Raw genomic sequence first — 20,220 nt, 5'->3', positions numbered from 1 at the left:
ATGAACATTAAAATTCTCATTCTAATCTGTGGCACTCAGGTCTATGGAGCCAACACAGAGAGCTTTATTTTATCAGGTCTCTCACCTCCTTAAAGGAGGCATGGCAATATCAGTTGAAATGTTCACTCCAGGGCAGGACTTGCTAGCATCTGGGGCCCAAATCATATCCAAAGGAAGGAGTATTTGCTTCAATCTTATTTTGAAGTGTCTCTATCACAATAAAATGGTATTTAACACAAATACAATCTAGTACCTAGTCTAGCAAAACCATTTTTTAATTTGTTATAATTTAGTTGCTTACCTAGCAATCTGTTCATAGGAATTATTAAATACATCTTTCCAATTTATGGTGCTTTCAGATTTGAAGGTAGGTGAAATGTAAGAATTTGTTTTAAAGTCAGTTAATTTGTAACACTGTATTAGAGAGAGATCTGTCATAAGTGAGAAAGACTACACACATCTTGACTAGATTGATTGACATTAATATTGTGTCACTTCAGTCCACTTAATATAGACTCTCAGAAGGCATTCTCCAAAGAATAATGCTAGGAAGTTATTAAGGCATCTAAGATGGGACAATTCATATCACATAATATCCAAATGAAAATTATCCAATGCAGAAACAGAAATTGGAAAAGAATGTAATGTGGAGGAAGTATTCTAAAACATTGCCACTTCATCATTCTAAGTTTGACTAATATGGAAGGTGATCAGCCTCAGAAAGAGAGCAACAGAGGCCATGAACTGTGGTGATGAGCCAGAAGACACAGACTGAAAGGAAATCAGTAAAAGAGAGAAGAATATTAATTGCAGTGTTGCCCACCAGATGAAAAGAGGGTAATCGTCCTTTTTGGTCCTAAGACAGAAACATTCCCACACATGGAATTCTTCAGGAAATAAATGACAAGAGTGGAACCTAACCAGATTTTAGATTAAAATGGATATTTGGCTGAATTTGTGCCCAAATCTCATATTCAGTCTCTGCCAAATACTTTTAGCAACATCTCTTGAGAGCCAGCCATTCTTTGAAGCCAGAAAGACTACACTTTTGTAAATTATTATACCCACATATAAACAAAGTGACCATTTCATTTATCACCCAGATCACGGCAAGTTTAGGTAAATAGTATTCGTACAAATGGCATGGTCACAAATTCCAATGCCCTTTGAGAAGCCAGAGCATCTTTTCGTTTTCTACAAAAGCTGTTCTGGGATATTAGAGTGTGCTGGTATCCATAGAAATGGTGTAAGAAGAGTCCACGTGGATAGAAGTGAAAAAAATCTAACCTCTAGGAAGAAATCCACCTGCTGGCCAAGGGACATGTCAGCACATGTGGCTGCTGTTTGAAAATACATTTTTCCTTGAAAATTAAAACTAAATAATTCCAATATATGTGTAGAACCATGAGTCACAAATGCACTTCTTATTTGTCCCTCAGAGAAGACGCTAACTACAATATTGTCTGTGGACCCTCTATGTCTAGGAATCTGCATGTTAACTTCTGGTGATCTAAATTCGTGGAATCTTCACTTTTCTCATGGCCACGAGGACAAGAAAGCTCATTTGGTCCTTGGGTCCACCTCTGATATGAAAATCCCTGAAGCCTGGAGAGATGGCTTTGCAGTTGAGAGCACTTGCTGCTCTTCCAGAGAGCGAAAGTTCAGCTTTGGAACTTGCACTGGGAGGCTTAGCGCCAACTGTAACTGCAGCTCCAGAGGATCCAACACCATTCCCTGTCCTCGACACACTTACACACATACAATAAATAATTCTTTTTTTCTTAAGGAAAACATGACATGTTTTAGAAAAAAACATTTTGGGTACAATGATCAACTGACAACCTAAATTTAAATATATTTATTGTTTTGAGATTTTAGATGATGATAAGAATTTGGTATCCTTACATTACATATACACACATTTCTCATATTGGTTATAGATCCATTTTCACTGACCAAAACGGAATCTCAGCCACTTTCCTTGTCACACAGTCTGCGTTTCATCTCTTCACGCACGGATCTCCAGATTCTGGACAGAAGGCACATCTTGAATATGTTCAGTTTTTCCACTCACACTACACAGTACTTCAGGACATTTTAATTTCCTCCAGCCAGACTTCCTGTGCCCACTCTCCCTCGTTGGACCCATTTCCCTGCCACCCACAGGTAATCTTTTAGAAATGCAAATGTAACTCCTTCTTCAGTGGCTTCTTTGTTCACAAGGATAAAGCAGCATGCCTTGCCCTACTTGACTACTTCCTCTAAGAGATTGTCCTGCCCCCCTCACAATGACCCTGCCTCACTGGGTCATTCTTTCTGTTCCTCCAGGACTGGCCTTTCCTGACTCCCTGGTCTCTACCACATCTGTGATTGTATTCTGTGCATAGTTCTTCTCCTTTTTTTTTTTTTAATCCATCAAGTATAAACTCACAGGACTCCCCTTTAGGAGTCACAATTCCTATTGCATATGGCAAGTTACTGTCTAGATTAATTATCACGTTCCACTCCTGTGTACTTACTTATGTTTGCTTCTCAGCATGGCAAGCACCTAGAGTAAGAGTCAATGGTCTCTTCTCATAAAGAGACAGAAAGTGATTATTTTTATAAGCTTGGCGCATGTGGTCTATGTTGCATCAGCTACATTCTACCACCGCAGCAGGAAGACAGGCATAGATAGAGCATGGAACACAGCATGTGCCTGTGTTCCAGTAAAACTCTATTCGCAAAATAGGACATTTGTGTCGTGTTTTCACGGCCACCATTTTTTAATTCACCATGATTTTAATTCCCCTACCATTATCATACGCACTCTTAGCACTGCCAATGAAACAACTTCCCAGTCAATGCAGAGTAAAAGAATAAATGAATCAAGTTCGTTCTGTGTGCTGGGCATTGTGTGCACGTCTACCATTTTTTTTTTCCTCGCTGAAAATCTTGAAGGCAGATGTTATGTTGCTTAATAGCTAAGCAAAATAGAACTCAGGGCTACCTATTGATCCCTCGAAATACACATGGCTACTATATTGTGTGCTCAGGTTACTTTAAAACAATGCTGCAAACTATGGCTTGAAAACATGGAATTTTATTCTTTCACAATTGTGAGAGCTAAGACTACAACACCAAGTGGTTTAGCAGGGCAATGCTCTTTCTGGAGTCTCTAGGACTGACTCTGAGGCAGCTGCTTCTAGTTCCTGAGGGCTCCTGTCCTTTCTTGTTGTGTCTCTACCCCCTGCCACGGTTGTCTCTGGGCCTTCTTTCCTATGTGTGTGTCTCTGTCTCTGTCTTTTTTTTTTTTTTTTTAAACACAGCTTCCTTTTGCCTGAGTGACTGTGTTCTTGTCTTTTATAAGGACACCCAATCCTAAATGGCTTCCTTTAAGCTAATTCTGTGAGGAACCTGTCCTAAATAAGGTCACCATCTGAATTTGGGATGATTTGATTTTGAAGGCAATAATATTGACCACAGTTCTCAAATTGTGATGAGGGGCTAAGACTGACTTGTGTCAGTGATTTTCAGCTCTATAGTTAAAACCTCAGCTAATTGAATTAAATTAATAATGAACTTCAGTGTCCAATTTTAGAGTGGTTTTGAGAGATGATGATTTTTTTTTTAGAGTATCAATGGAAAGAATAGCTTCAGATAGTTTCACACTATTGTCCAAAACAGTGTTCTTCTTGCTCTCAAGGACATTTGATATGCGTCTTATAAGTTGATAGTTACAATTTTAATTTCTTTTTAGTAATACTGGTCAAACAAGGAGAAGTATATCAGACATTATAATTAAGGTATTTAGGTATCAGGTGGCAAGTCAAATTTTGCTCCAAACCTTGACTGAAGCATGTTTTCCCATCAGGAGACAGCATAGCTCTATGGCCCAATGCCTTTGGGAAATAGCTACCAACCACGTAAAGCAGATTTCTTTACTGCCATAAAAGATTATACCCTAGCACTTTTTGTATTTGTTAACGCAGCTTGTGAATTTCTGGGTGAGAGCTATTATGCACATTCCCCCAAGTCTGTTGAACGTGTTTCAGTAGAGTGCCTCCAGGAACCACCTAGCTGCACTGTGCACATTGGGGGCCACATAACTGAATTGTTTGCTTGCTAACCTAAGCACAGAGAAGTTCTGTTTTACTGCATGTAAAATTTTTTTAAAAGTCTATTCTTTTGTGATTTCAAATTTTGATTTGGTCCTCTCCACAATGGCTTAAAAAGAAACACCATTTGCTGGCACATGTAGATACACTGTCATTTATTCACTTACTAATTTCACACAGATGTATGTGGCCTGGTAAGGTAGCTATGAAAAGAAATATATTTGAGAAGCAGCTTTCCTTTTACTGATATTCAGATAATATAGGTCAGCAGTCAATTAATTCCCCAAGTAATTATGACAAATTGTTATGTAATGAATTATACTCCCTCCAAAATTTGTCATGCAGTTCCAACCTCCAGTTCTATTGAGTACTACTGCATATGGAGAGAAGAATCATTTAGTGTGTGTTTGTGTGTGTGTGTGTGTGTGTGTGTGTGTGTGTGTGTGTGTGTGTGTGTGCCCATGCTGGTTCTCTATTTGACCATGTTAGCCCTGTTAATCAAACTCAGGTAATCAGGCCTCGTGGTGAGTGCCTTTACCTGCTGAGCCATCTCACCAGCTCCCACAAGGTCTAAATTAAACAGGTAAATAAGGGTAAAAGAGTTTATAAACACCAAATCTTAATCTAGGAGAGGTGTTCTTGCCTGTGGAGGGACAGACACCAAGGACACACACATACAGCAGCTATAGTCAAGCCAAGGAGAGAGGTATCGGGAGAAATGAAGTCAGCTGACATCTTGATTTTGAATTTTCAGCTTTAAGAGCCTTCCAAATACAAAATGTTATTTTGTTATAGCAACCAAGATGAATTAAGGTACCATTATAGATTGTTAAATCCTTGCTGTCCACAGGTTTACTCAGCCAGTTCTCATCTTAACTCAGGCTTTATAAGTCCTTTGTTTATATTTTAGAAGAATTTTGGGAGAACCAACTTGGTTGTGAGCCTCCAAAGGGTGTGGTGGCCTTTGTCCCTAGCCTATTTGCATTTCCATGTTGACTCCTCAGAGTTAGACATCTGACAGGGTGACTGAGCTGTCTATACTGCTGCTCCTTCTGATGTCTGAATAAACCTAGAGGTAAACCTATTTTTTAAAGAGGGAAATTAAGGCAAAAATATACAAAGAGGTTATCACACAGATATAAACTACATGTGCCTTATTCAATACTCATCATCCGTTTTGAGCTAAGTATTTCTACTCCCATTCTCCACAGATGCAGAGATTGTTACTCAGCCACAGTCAGTCTGTCTTGGGTAGAGTCTGAATTCCAACCCAGGTTAGTTTCTTTTTCTTTTCTTTTCTTTTTTTAAATCTTCTTAAACATATGATGGGTGAAGAGAAGCAAGTATTTTTTTTTTTTATTGAAGTAAAGATGCTCATCAGAGTGTTCTATTAGCTGCTTAGAGAAAAGAGAAAATCTGGCTAGACTTATGAAAATCAGTAGAAAGCAGTGGACTACACTATTTCAGTGACAGCCTCTTAAGTGACACACACACTATATGTGTATGTGTGTGTGCGTGCCTGTGTGTGTGTTGTAAATAAACATGATTACAAAGCATTAATAAACACTTAAGAACCAAAGATTGCTCTTTGTTACTTGAAAAGTATGTTATGAGGAGGGGGGAGAGAAGGAGGCTGGTGGGGGGACTAAATGTTCCCAAAGTCAGAGAGCAAGAATGACCAGACACAGAAACAGTACTGTTGCACATTACTAGCTGGGTGAGCTGACTGTATTCACTCTGGAGACGTCTGAAGCTGCCATGGTCACTGTCTCCAATAATTCAAAGAGTTCTGGTTAGAGGGGAGATTTAATCTTAGGAAGCAAGCTAATACAGCACGTAGTGAGCATTTAATTAGTGAGAAAATTCAAATGTATGTGTCCACATGCAAATAACTGCACTTACAGGCAAAATCAAGTAAATCCTAAGGTCTTTAGAGTGGGGGATCATACATTCCTTCTGCTGCTACCCCACCTCTCCCTCCTCCTCCACATAGGCTTGGAGGAGGGACTTAGCACTAGCTTGCTTCTGGGGCTACAGAAAGACTTCCCCCAGGAGAGTAGCCCATCAGGGCTTTCATTATCATTGCTATGAGATTCTTACTGGGAAATGGCTCACTTTGAGCCCTTCTCTCTATTGATTCTTCTATAATTGCATTAACAAAATTCAGTCTCCAGGTTTCAAAGCAGATACCATTACCTATTCTGAAAGAATTGTCTATTAATTTTTGCCTTTATCAGCAAGAGAAGCTCCTCCTTAATGCCCATCACTGCACCAGGCATTGAGAAGAGGCTTCTAAATACAATAGGATATGGGTGGGTGTTTTTCTTATCCTGGCATCAGTGTTGCTGGAGAAGTACCCACGGAGGCTGGGAAGTGAGTACACGATGATAGCGAACATCACTGGAGGAATTAGAGTAGATAATCCATTTACAAGCGCCAGCGAAGTGCAGTTATGCGGTCTGATGGGGCTACCCAGTGCCCCAAATGGCAAATTAAAGAGTTACTGTGTGGTGGGGCGTCTTGAAGGCAAAATGAGGATACATAGCAGGGCAATTCTAGAGAGAACCCGTCAAGAAATAGAGTGCATTGAAGAATACAATGACAATTCAGGTTGTTGGATGTGTGTATGTTGTGTATGTGTGTGTGTGTGTGTGTGTGTGTGTGTGTGTGTGCAACAAAATTATCTAGAAAACCCGCACACTACTGTGGCTGTGCACACTTGACGAGCAAAGCAGAACGACATGGTGGCAGGAAGGGGGAAAAATAGATCTAGAGGGTGTTCCATCTTGCTGTTCCAAACACTATGGGTGCTCAAATAGCATCAGTGATGAAGACTGTAGCGGGGATGAAGATGATTAATGTAACCCATGGGAAAATAGGGCTGAGAAGGATAACATGGACCAGGACCTGGAAAGGGAGGATGACTCAGGGTGAGGGGTACCTGGGGAGAGAGCAGCGGAGTATGCACGTCGGCGAGCGTGGTGGTGGGGGTGGGAAGCGGCCAGGGCACGCATGGCTCGGACCCGGGGAGTGGGTGGGTGGTGCCCGTGGGCGGAGCGGCTCCGGGACTGAGTGGCTGGCAGCTTATGTCTGCGAGAGCAGCAGCATCACCCGGGAGCGAAGCTCCGAGACTCCGCCTAACTGACACCCAAACTCTCCCTCTCCCTCCTGCAGCCCCAAACTGGAGGCAGCGGAGCCCGCGAGCGAGCAGCGTCGGGCGGCCCCGGCCCGGCCCCGCCCCCGGCCCGCCAGCCCAGCCCGCGCCTGGCTGCGCTCGGGAGCCCAGCGCCAGCCCTCGCCCCCTCGCCGCCGCGCCTCCGCCTGCCCGCCCCCGCCGGCCGAGGCTGGGCTGCGGGAGGCGGCCAGGCGGCCCCGAGCCTCGCCAGGGCGACCCAAACAAAGGCAGCATCCGGGCTCGGCGGGAGGCAAAGCATCATGAGAGACTGGGTCCTCGCAGTCCCCGGCTCCGCTGCTGCCGCTGCCGCCGCCGCCGCCGCCGCCGGGAGGGCTTCGCTGTGAGCTTGGGAAGCCGGGGCGCAGCTGCGGGGCGTGAATCCGAAAGGTGAGAGCGACAGCCAGCGAGCCAGCCGAGGGGGCGGGCAGGCCACGAAAATGTCCTCGGCCGTGGGGCCCCGCGGTCCTCGCCCACCCACGGTGCCTCCCCCTATGCAAGAACTGCCCGACCTGAGCCACCTGACCGAGGAGGAGAGGAACATCATCATGGCAGTGATGGACCGGCAGAAGGAAGAGGAGGAAAAAGAAGAGGCCATGCTCAAGTAAGCGCTCCCCTCCACCCTGCCCCCCCCCCGCCCCGGTAAGGCGCGCCATCCATCCCTCGGTGGTGGTGCCTCCATCCAACCATTCACCACTCACTTACCAGGCACCAGGTCCTCTGGGCTGGGTATGGGGGAGGGGCTGGCAAGGGTGCAGGGTCGCGGGCAGAGGGGCAGAGGTGCCCACCTTGGGGCTAGGGGCCCCTGGCTTGAGCAGGGTAGAGATGTGGGAGGAGTCCCGAGGAAGGAGAGGACCCTATAGAGCCAGGGAACCTAAGAGCCCAAGAGGATGGCTTGGGAGAGAGTGCCTAGGAGGACTAGGTGTACAGGGCGAGATGTGCAGAGCTGAGGAAAGCTGATCCCACCCAAAGGGAAGGACCCTGGGCGGAGGTCAGATTAGGAACTAGGCGATGAGTAGAGAAAAGGGTGGTGGTGGAGGTGCTGAGGTGCGGAGGGCAAGCTCCTCTTTGGAGTTGTTGAGCAGATCTGAGTTACAACAGTTAAGGGTGCTGGCATTTATATAATAATAAAATAATGCTTATTTTTAGTGTTCGTTTTGGTACTCATTCACTTACAGTGCAAGGTTGGGTCTTTTTGGGGCAGTTGCCATCTTTGGTAACCTGGCTCCCTGCCCCTCTTTAACCTGTCATTCCTAGTCTTCTACACAAGAAGAACTGTATGAAGGCACATTTTCTTGTCCATATGTGATGCCATTGGCAGCACAAAGTTTCTGATAATGACAGGGGCTGACTGACGACTCTGGCCTGAATAAAATAGAGGTTCTTCATTTTTGGCTTCCAAGAGACCTCTGGGGCCTTCTCAGTTCCCGAGGGAAGCAGACAGGGATTGAGTATCTGTACACCCCTGCAGTTAGAATCTATCCACCTTTCAGGGACCTCTGCCCGGTGCCCCCTTTTCTTGGGGATGGGGAGAGGTTAGGGTTGGTTGTTAGTGGTGCAGGAGTGTGTGACACAGTGCTGCTGCTGTTGGCTTCAGAACTGCTTGCAAGTACTGCCATCCAAGCTGAGCTGTGCTTGCTTCTCAGCCTCCCCCAAGGAGTGACGCTAAAGGAGATTGCAACTCTGACTTCCCTTGGGAAGTCCTCATAATTTCAGTAAAGTTGTCCTCTCTGGGGTGGAGGTATGTAGATCCCCTGATTGGTACCCATGTCTTGGTATCCCCTGCTGATGCAGAAGGTGTATTTGGGACAGGCGGCTGGCATGAAGAGCCAAAGGGAACCTGTTGCATCTGGAGTTAGCTGGTTGCAAGGAAGTGTAGAGAGGGAGCAGGGGGTGACATCAGGGCACAGAGCACACCCAGCTTGGCCTTCCTCACACTCCCTAGAATTGCCTACTTTAGGGAAGGTGCTGTCTGGGAAGGTGTTGCCTTCCCTTCTGTGCAGCAGAGCCACACAGGAGAAAAGGAGAGACTGCATTCAGACTATGAGTCCCCCAAGCAAAAGCAACTGCAAGCTACAGTAGGGAAGGAGAGATGTGGGTGTCCGGCCACAGCAAAATAGTGGATATCCAGTCATTCTTCCTGTTTTATTATAGACTCTGGGAAGATGAAAGGCCATTAACTTAGAAGGCCAGGGCTGGCCTGGCTCTATAAGAGCAGCAGGTTTCTGAATTCCCTGCTCCTTCTCATCCAAAAAAACAAATACTTTAAGCCTGACAGCTTGAGGGAGGCAGAACCCTCGTTAATCTGCTTCCTCTCCCTAGTGGAAGAATGAGGTCCCTGGTGCTGCAGCCTTCCCCTCTTCTGAGCCTGGAAGTAATAGATGGTGTCTAATGGTGCTGCTGTCTGTCTGTGTGGTTGTTAGTCCATCTGTCCTCACTGCTGCAGCCCCTGCCACCTGTCCTGAATGCTGCCCTGTTGCCCAAACATTTGCAGATTTGCTGCTGTTTTCTTTTGGTGCTTGCTGCCGATAGCAGGTAGATGGAGGCCTCCAGCAGCTAGTGATAAATATGGGCTGCTGCCTGACAGAGTCCACATAGGAAAGGGAGGCAAGTGCAAGTGGTGGCCATAATGCCTCTTCACTGGCTGCTGGAAGCATTGTGGAGAGTGATGGACTCTAAATGGAGTGGAAGAGTTCTAGGACAGAATTGCAACCCCGCTAACTACCTAGGGCCTTAATACTGTATAGGTTTACATGCACAAATGGAAATTAAAATCTCTGCCCAACTGTCCATGCCTAACATATCCTCCCCTTCCACGGGCTCACAAATATTATGGCACGATTTCACATAGTGTTGCAGCTTGTAAAGCTGTTACACAACAGCTCCCGATAATCCCGGACTTCTGCATTCCCTTGATCAATCAGCCTCCCCTGCTAATGTCATGGCCTTTTGTGTAGTGGTGGGTTTGTGAGTGTTTTGCAATGCTGCTGTGTTTCCATGTAAGCCTGTCACGGTGTGTGCAGCTAGTGAGAGAGTTCTACATTCTCTCTGTCTCTCTCTCTTTTCCTAGAAGGAACTTTGTGTCTTAGAAACTAGGAATCAAAAAAGCCATTCAGATGACACATATATAAGGGACACTTCATGGGCAGTGGCCTCTTTTAAACATGCCAAGAAGAATGACCAGAGCCTGGGATGCTTTTCACAGGCCTTTGGAACACTTGCTGAAAGAGAAAAAGAGTGTTGTGGCAATACTTCATCCAGCACATCACATATCTGAAAAACTACTTTCACGAAAGACCCAAGCAGAACTAAAGTTCTGGGGGACAGATAAATTAGATTTAAATTTTACTTTTGGGATCAGTGCAGGACCATCACCCTGCATTGCTTACTGTGTGTTAGCGCTGCTTCTTCACAAGGTATAACAGCAAACATTCACAGAGAGAATGAGCAAATGGATGGGTATTGTAAAGCCATCTTACAAAATACAAACTAGAATATATTTGTGTAGTTAGTCTTGATTGAAATTACTGCTTTAATTTAGATTTCATGATGACATTAAATAGGTATACATAGAAAAAGAATCAATTTACTTCTTTACCCTCAAGAATTTAAAAATGTTGCCTGAAGTTACTAGGAAGTACTTCATCAATATGATCATTTTATTTTGTAAAATTTTTAAATTTTAAGTAATAGTGCTTTATAGCTAGAAAAAGTTGGCCCTGGGAAATTTTATTTCATGATTGATGTGTTTGTAAAACAGAGTTCTTAATTTTTGGCCTCGCTATCTCTGTCTCTTCCCTCGACCCCCCCCCCTCTCTCTCTCTCTCTCTCTGTGTGTGTGTGTGTGTGTGTGTGTGTGTGTGTGTTCTGGAACCTTTTTGAAACCTCGCTTTCTCAATGAATACTTCTTAAAGTACTTGTCACTAGGCATCATGGGCCAATATATTATATAGATGGAAAACTGTGTTATCTGGTACCTAAATCAGAGAAGATCTCATTATAGGTAAAATCTTATCCCTTCTCTCAAATAAAAGCTTCCAAGAGAAATGAGCTTCAGAAGAGGAAGAAAAGAGAAAAAAGAAATTGAAGTAGAGATAAGGGGATGATTCAATGATGTAAATTAAAAAACCATATTGAAATGGTTGCTGAAATTGACTAATATTTATTGTATGCCAGCCATTACTCTAATTGGTGCGATATCACACAGGTGCACTGTGCTGGCTTACAACGTGGGCTTGAATCCTCCCAGCATCCTCTGCAGAAGATATGCCAGGTGTCACGAATCTCAACGCCTAACCCTGTCCTCAGGGGTTCACTGATAATCAGTAAAGTGATTTACATACATGGCTCAACCAGGGTTCAAAATCAGACTTTTCACAACAAATGCAGCTGCTTCCCCGGGCACAACCAAAAGAGAAGACTCTAAAATTCATTTTTTTTCCTTACTTAAATTCTGGTCTTTCTTGCAATTCCGAGACGTGGTTTGACAGTATAAGCTGACTTAGAACATCAGCTGCTGGTCCTAATGAAGCAGGATTGGCTTAAGCTGCAAAACCTTTCTGGGGATTGAAGGGAGGGGAACTGCCTCCAATACAAAGGTGATGGAAGACGTCATAGTACAGCAGAAATCCCTTTTTAAAAACAAAATTAAAAAAAAAAATTCTAGTTCAATTTCTAGTTCTTCCACGTACCGTGGGAATATGGGTTAGAAAACTGTTAGAACTTTATGTGGTTCAATACTTCCCAAGATATGACTTGGTCTACAAAGATGACTTTGAGCATCCCTGCCTTCTTCTTACTGGGGATTGGGACTTCATTTTTGTCAATATAATCTGCTTGGGGAGAAGAGATGAAGTAGAAGTTGCTATTACACTACATTTTACTGCTCTTCCTCCGTATGCACACGTGTGTTGTGTTTTATTAAAAAATTGAATGGACTAGTTTTGAGAAAGGAGGAAAAGAATGAGATGTAGATTAGGGAGATTGGTGGTAGTGATAATGTAGGTCTATTACTATTGACAAAATTTTCACGTTATACCCAACCATACTGTATCCTATATTCAAAGCAGGGGTGGATGAGAAAAAAAGGGGAAAGAATGATTAGTGAAGTGGCTGGAACCTGAGCATCAGAATCCAAGATGTGCTATTAGGAGCAAGCACATTTGGTGGGTCACATCAGTCCCACTCCATACTGTAGGTAAGTGGGTTTAGACCCCGGGAAGGCTAACCCTGAACTCTATAGGGATATTTTTTTTTCACTTTCAAAAAATGTGTCTTACCAAATGTACACACACACCATGAGTTTCCCAAATGTACACGGAAATATATATATATATATATATATATATATATATATATATAGAGAGAGAGAGAGAGAGAGAGAGAGAGTAAAGAGAAGTTTTAAAAAATGAAAGAAATGAGGTAATGTAAAAAATAATAGAAAGATACAAAACCATTGGTTTTTAGTTGATCTGTGGTGATTTATTTTGGTATTGTGTATGTTCTTTCTTAATGGAACACTACCATTTATGTATTTACATGACCAAATTTATGGTACTCTGTGGTATGCAAATCAGTATAATCATTGGGCTCCTGCCAACCTGAGGAATAGAAATACAACCTCTTCTGAAGGCCTTTCGTTCATCTTGTTCAGCAGCCAGGCTGGCTTGTGTAAGCCAATCTAAAACCTCCTAGAAAGATAGCAGTGTGAATTCCTGAAACACTCTATTCTCCCACGTCTATAAGAAGCATATGGATAAACTTGTTTTGCATGGATTATAAAGAGCACCATTGTGTTACGAATTTCATTTACCTTAATGGTTTATGTTCTGTTTTTAAACACTTTTGAACATTGGATCTCTAGAGATGAGTTTGGATAGTCTAGATTTGGTCTTGGGAGTTGAAGAAAATTTTCCGGAGGTACAAGGCAACTACAGTAATAGAACCTCAAATTCCTATACAGAGACTCCTGCCCTCACTGGTAAATGAAGTTCACTCACTGTTCATTAAAAGTCTGTAATAAAAAGTGTGGTATAGGCAGGGACCATGGGCTCTTTTGTTCATCTGTTGTGAGTAGGAAGCTAGAGTGTTCTTTTTCCTTTCTTCAGTTTAGACATCTTGCTAGATGCTCAAAAAAAGTCATTCATCCCCTGTTCAAATCTTAATAAGCAGTCCAATCTGTGTGTGTGTGTGTTTTTTTTTTGTGTGTGTGTACTCATATGAGTGAAGTTTGCAGAACTTTGGTTTCCTGGCTCCTTGCTTATGACATTTGGTCACAATCACATTTGGACACATTTCTCCTCAACTACAAGGCTCTCTTTTCTCAGTTGTACTGTTCTGAATTTTATTTATCAGGTAGGACACTTCTATTCATAGAATGATAGTTAATTCAGCAATAAGACTAGGTATTAAAATGGCATGCATTAAAATCGGGCCAGGCAATAGGCTGTGTGGGTAGAATAGAGGCATTGTTCTTCTTATTGCTGGTGTAGTTCCTGCCAGTTAAGAACTTTCATGGTCTGAAAGTTTGACCATTGTCTTGCTATGTAGAATACAGAGTTTTTGGTCATTTTGTTGTTGTTGTTGTTGTTGTTGTTTTTTGTTTGTTTTTTTTTTTTTTTTTTTTTTTTGCCTTTTTTTGAGACAGGGCTTCTCTGTGTCCTCCTGGGTATCCTAGAGCTCACTCTGTAGAGGCCCCTAACTAAAAAACCAACCTGACTCTGCCTCTGGCTCCTGAATACCGAGATTAAAGGCATGTACCACTATACCCCACTAGGTGTTGGACTTAATGCCATTACTTTCTATAGATATAAACGTTATCAGGTCATCCCGTTTGGTTTCATAGCTTGCTGTATCCAGTAGACGTGTATGGTCTGTCCTTGTCTCTCAAGAGGCTTTAACATGGTGAAGCAGAAACACATTTAAACTTGAAATTACTGTACCCAAGAAACTGTTCTTACTGCCTTTTCGCTTTGAAAATGTAGCTGGCCCCCAGAGTCATCCCCTCCTTTGTGGTCTTTGAAGGCTTTGGGACTTGTGGAGAGGAGGTCTTAGTGGAGCTGGCCCTACCCATAGTCTTGTGAAGGCTGCGTGACCAGGATTGCAGTTAAACCAAGGTGGGAATTTGGCAAGGGATTGCAAGTTAAAATAATCACAAAGCCTTATCTGAAGTTCTAGTTCTCATTATTTCTCATTAAGTAGCTCATAAATATTTATAGTGTAAAAAGTAATGGGAAAATGGTAAATTCTGAAATAACAACAAGGCAAGCCTAATTCATAATGAGAAGGGAAATTATCTTAGGGTAATTATTTTGTTATCTTTTACTAAAAAGTAAAGAGAGTGTTAACTTCTGTGTCAAGGGTGCAACAAATAACTCTTATAACATTGGATGAGGGACTCCTTGACAAGTAGTTTGTCTTTTTAGCTTTCAGTTGGATAATGTAACATAACATTTTTAAATTTCTGTACTAAATGCCTGATGTTTTCTGCACACATAATCTCACCTTCTTATATCAGGTTTTTTGTGTGTTAATTTTGACCTAGGCCAGTCAGACAGCTGACAACAAGGGACTGTACTATAGAATAGGCTTGGAGCTTTCCTACTTCGGTTGCTATTTTGTGAAAGTTTCCTATACATATAAATGTTTATTTAAAGAAAAATGGGGATTGCTTAAAGGGAGAGTGGCTTATATTATATTGATCTGCCTTCATTTTTTATACGAATTTCTCACAATGGATAGTGTTTCATGCAATCAATTTTAAGTATCAACTTAGATGAAAAATTAGATTATCTTTTCCTCTTTATGGATTTTTTTCTGGGTTAAATATTTGTATCAAACCACTGAAAAGCGAGCAATTAAAATCTTAAAATTTATCAGAGCGGTATGTAATGCAAACAAGGGATATAGAATCTTGAAAGCCATTGTTTGGACGACAGTAATGATTTGCTGAAAATGAGACGCTGCATTTCATAGAACCTTAGTCGATGCTTCTTTTATGGCATTTTTCAAATAATAGTCACAAGCTACAACTACATACAGGAATGTCTATGAAAATTCTCCTTTGAGCCTAGCAAAATTACAGCCTGCAGTTTAGAGACCATATCCCTGGAGTGTGAATTCATTTAAATAGATTTTAGAATCTAATATTTTGATAATCCCTTTGAAGTTTAAGTAGTAAGATAATGTAATATTGTTGAAAAGAATGTTATGAAATTTGTAAGTTGTTAAGGCATTAATTAGAATATTAGCTATTTTAAAGAAGCATAATGATTGAAACTGAGATAATATAGATGATAATACCCAGTTAATGATTTACACATTGTTTAGTCCTTTTTTTATTACTCATCATTAAGTTAAGTTACTTGTCTGGAAGATATTATTATGTTTATATAGAGAAGGCATGTGCACTGAAAACCAATTAAAGTGTCTATACTGCCATGTAGATATCTTAGACTATTTATTGTCTTTTAATGGGATGACATATTTAATATGGATATATATTCACAAGTAAGATAATACAGTGTCAGTTACTAAAGGAGCTAGACCTTGCATTGCTTATTTTATTACTTCTCAACTTGTATTTCTGCACCTAAAGTATTGGTCATTGATCTTTGAAGAATTTAATTTCAAGAAACCAAAGGGAAGGACCTACCTCTACTGAGAAAATGCTTCCATCAGAATGGCCTGTGGGCAGGCCTGTTGGGGGCAATTTCTTGATTAATGAGTGATTGGAAGGATCTGGTTCACTGTGTGTGGCGTTACCTCAGCACAGGTGGTCCAGGGTTGTACGAGAAAGCAGGGTGAGCAAACCAGGAGAAAACAGACCTGTAAACAGTGTTCCTCTGATCCCTACTCAGTTCTTGCCTAGAGTTTCTAGCTAGACTTCCCTCTTTGCTTCTATAATGGACTGTAACATGAAAGGTTAAGTAAACACTTTCCTTTCCAAGTTGCTTTTGGTCATGGTCTTTGTCATAACAATAGTAATGTAACTAAGACAACAAGTTATTTTAAAGTCATTGGTCATTGGTGCACAATCATTGTGAGTCTCATGACTGCTCTTGCCATTTATACCTATCTTAAGATTTATTTACTTTTTATTTTATGGGTAAGTGTGTACGATTCCTGAATGAATGTTGTGTACTGTGTGTGTGGGCAACTGCTCACAGGGGCCAGAAGAGGAACTGGGTCCTCTGGAACTTAAGTTTTAAGCTGCTGTGAGTTCTGGCAACTGAACCTGGATCCTGTGTAAGTACAGTGTCTTAGTTACACTTCCAAATGCCGTGAACAGAACAACCCTTACAAAGGAAAACATCTTATTGTGGTAGCTCACTTACAGTTCAGAGGTTCAGCCCATTATCATCATTGCGGGGGGGGGGCATGGCTGTGTGCAGGCAGACACAGTGTTGGCTATACTTTCATCAGAAAACAAACAACAGGAAGTGGATTGAGATACTGAGCAGTATCCTGAGCATAGAAAACCTTAAAGCCTGCCCCCACAGTGATACCTTTCCTCCAACAAGGCCACACCAACTCCAACAAAGCCACACCTTCCTAGGTGGTTATGGGGTCCAGTTCCATTCAGACCACCACAAATAGCAAATGGTTTTCACTGCTCAGCCATCTCATCAGCCCTGCACTTGTCATTTAAAGAAATGAAACCAGATACTCTGTAAAATGTTTTTGTTTTCATTTTTCTTTTGCAGATTATTTTCGAAAAATTAAGCTATATTTTTTAATATCGACGTTCTGTATAATTCAAAACATCAGTAGTTTTCAAAAATATAACATAGTGTTTATGCAATATATATACACACACACACACACAGACAAACACACACACACACACACACACACACACACACACACACACATATATATATATATATATATATATACTGGTTTTTTTTTTTTTTTTGCTAAATATGAGGTAGTATATGTAGACATTTAGAGGTCTGCTAAGGTCAGAAAACTTACTTAGTGTCTGGATAGAAACAGATGATAAGAAAAAGTAAGGTAACACAGTGGCTTTCCCTTTTTATATTTCACACAGCTTAGCAGATTTATCTTTCTTGGTTGTCTCTGTATTGTAATATAGTGGGGCTTAAGTATTCCTTCCTAATCCCTTCTTTCTGAAAAAAAGGGATATATCTTACATCCTGGTATTTGAAATAGAAATACATTGATATAAGCAATCTCTTCTATATTGGTTATTAAAACTTGGTAAAGCAAAAGTTATAAATAGCTTCTACTCTGGTGTTAAATTTGAACATCACCCCTGTTTTTTATGAAAGTATAATTTAAAAGGTAAAGTCTCAAGCAGGTAATTTGACTTTATTGATGATTTTTGTACCTTAGGCCACTTAATATAGCAACCCAGGGTGAAAACTTGGTGCTACTGTGAAAAGTCTGAGGCCTGTTTAAACACAGGCATGAGGAAAGACATTCCATGGTGTTTGGGCCATTCAACAGCTTCAGCTAGTCCATACAGACCATGCTTAATGGTTGATAATGAGCACAGTGGCTAGTTCCTGAATTCTATAAAGGCAACATAGTGAACACTTCTGGGCCTTGTACACAGAAAACCATAACTGACAAACACACCCAATTCCACAAGAAGCAGATATTTTCTAGTTGGTAAAACTTAGAAAATAATAAGGTGAGTGATAATTATAGTAAGGGATGAAGGTCACCTTGAAACACCCTCTTCTCTCTGCCATCTGCAGTTCTAATATGCTTTCAATATTTCTAAATGTCCCTATTGTGCCCTGTCTTGAACATCAAATATTGTTTTTTTTTAAAGGTTCTACTGTAGCCTGTTATTCCTTTCTTTGTACAAATAATTTCCCTTAGGTCTCACATGGTGGCTTCAGTTGCAAGTACATTCAAAAGACTCTCAAATCTTCTCAAATCTTACATTTTGGATCTTCTGCTAAATTCTGAATTCATTCTTTAGCACCTTTTTTTTTTTTTTTTTTTTTTTTGGAATCTCTTGGATGTCTTATAGACACTTCAAATTCATTGCCACCTATCAGAAATTTCTTCGGTTTTTGCCTAAATATGATGCTTCGAGTTTCACGGGTAGCATCTCCTCTGTACTCCAGAATGAAGCTGAAACTTCAGGGCCTGCGTCTGCTTCATTTTGTCTTTTGCTCTGTCTACACATCCCTGACTTCCATTGACTACCTCACTACTTGGTGACTCCACTCACACTTGACTCTCCATCAGACGTTTTCCTTTTATTCTAAGTTCGTCCTGGCCTTTAAAATCAGCTTAAGTGACACCTCATCTGCTCCACTTCCCCTCAAGCTTCCTAGGCTGGTTTCAGTACTCGCCTCCCGTGCATATATTTTCACAGCCTTTCACTCAACCCTCTCTTCTCAGTACAGAATACACTGCTGAAGGTGGCACCAAGTTTCGTTGCATCCATCACAAACACATATAACAGGTGCCCAGTTATCTGAAATGGTGTGTATGAATGAATGAGTAGATTCAAAAGATGTGGACTGGAGTCACCTAAGGCTGCTAATAAGATGAGTGGGAGGACAGAGTGGGATGGTTATTCTAACCATAGAGATTCAGTCGCAGTTTCTGAAAGCAAAGAATGAGCTGTTTCCTTTTGACTATAAAGAGAAGCAGGTTGACCAGAATGTATGAGGAAATAAATATTTGGCACTGAACATTGCAAGGTAAAATTAAAATACAATTTTTGGATGCTCTGTTGTGTTCTTGATGTTACCATTCATGGCTTTATGAAAGACAGCATCCCAAAGACATTTGACTGTCAGTGTGGGAGGATGTAAATAATAGATTTTTAAAGGTAAATCCTCTACAAAGGCACATTAATTAGGGATGTTTTAACGAAAGCATGGCTAGCTTCAGTCAGAGTCTAAGGCACACATGTTCTGATTTGATATTTACAATCAGACCAGGTGATCACAATGTATTATGTTGATTTTATTTTTAATTAAAGTGTTCCACAGTTAAGTTGTTCTCTGGTGTTAAAAGCTCCTTGCAGATAGATCTCTTCTACTAATTGTCTTCATATTTGCATTTTGCATTACCTGCCGTGTGACCAACACATTATAAGATCTCAACAGGTGTTTGTTGAACTACATGCCACAGTTGAAGTCCTAGACACAAAAACACTTTCCTTTGAATTTTGAAGACTAGAAGCACTTGTTCAAGTGTGGATGGGAAATTAGCAACTTTGTAGTCCTTAACTTGCAAATATTTGGTTCACTTGCAAAGTTCTGTATAAAGAACAGCATCTCTAGTGGGTGTCAATATGACGCAGAACCTTTCTGAACACAGTGCCTCAAGGAAGGTATCAAGCCAAGGACTGGCAATCAAGATGGCAGTTGACCCATTAGTCACTGAAGATTATTCCAGTGATTTCAGGCTTGCATTGTTAATTAACATAAGACCTGTGAATAATACACCTGCTAACTCTCCTTTGGCCTTATCCAGCAGCTTCCTTTTGTTTGCTTATTTTATATTCCTTTCTGGTATTACTCATTCATTCCACATAGTTCAGCAAATTCAAACAAATTTTTTAGAGCTGATTTGATTTGTTTCCTCTCTGGGGCTAAATCCTGCTATAGTAAACTCCAAGGGAATCCTATCAACTTTGCATATTTTGAATATCAGTATATTGAGTGTTATTTAATAGAGTAGATCATGAACAGGAATTGTGAAATAGGAAGCAGTTTCCTTTTGCAGTGATATGTATTTTCTGTCAGGGTTTTGAAATTGTGAGAATTTTATTTACAAATTTTAATTCTCTTAGAAGAGAGATTGTGTTTGAAATGTAAATATGAGCATGGTGTTTCATGGGTGGTTATTAAGTTGTACAATTCAGAGGAGGAAAGGGATAGAAATAAGACTTAAGGGAAGTTCTTTCTTGAGAGTTGAAAGAGGACAATAAATCTGCATTGACCAGAGAAGAGAAAT

General features: G+C 41.2%; 1 protein-coding gene across 1 annotated transcript in view; it reads left to right on the top strand.

Annotated features, from left to right (window-relative positions):
- The first annotated feature begins 7,579 nt into the window (after positions 1 to 7,579).
- Rims1 (regulating synaptic membrane exocytosis 1) overlaps positions 7,580 to 20,220 on the top strand; it is a 419,282-nt gene continuing 406,641 nt past the window's right edge. Inside the window, exon 1 of the mRNA XM_051204313.1 lies at positions 7,580 to 7,873. Coding sequence (XP_051060270.1) covers positions 7,710 to 7,873 — 164 coding nt within the window. The 5' untranslated portion in view covers positions 7,580 to 7,709. The remainder of the gene's footprint in view (positions 7,874 to 20,220) is intronic.

This window comes from Phodopus roborovskii, unplaced genomic scaffold (genome assembly GCF_943737965.1).
Source record: "Phodopus roborovskii unplaced genomic scaffold, PHOROB, whole genome shotgun sequence".
Classification (NCBI taxonomy): Eukaryota; Metazoa; Chordata; class Mammalia; order Rodentia; family Cricetidae; genus Phodopus; species Phodopus roborovskii.
This window is presented reverse-complemented; position numbering and strand designations above follow the sequence as displayed.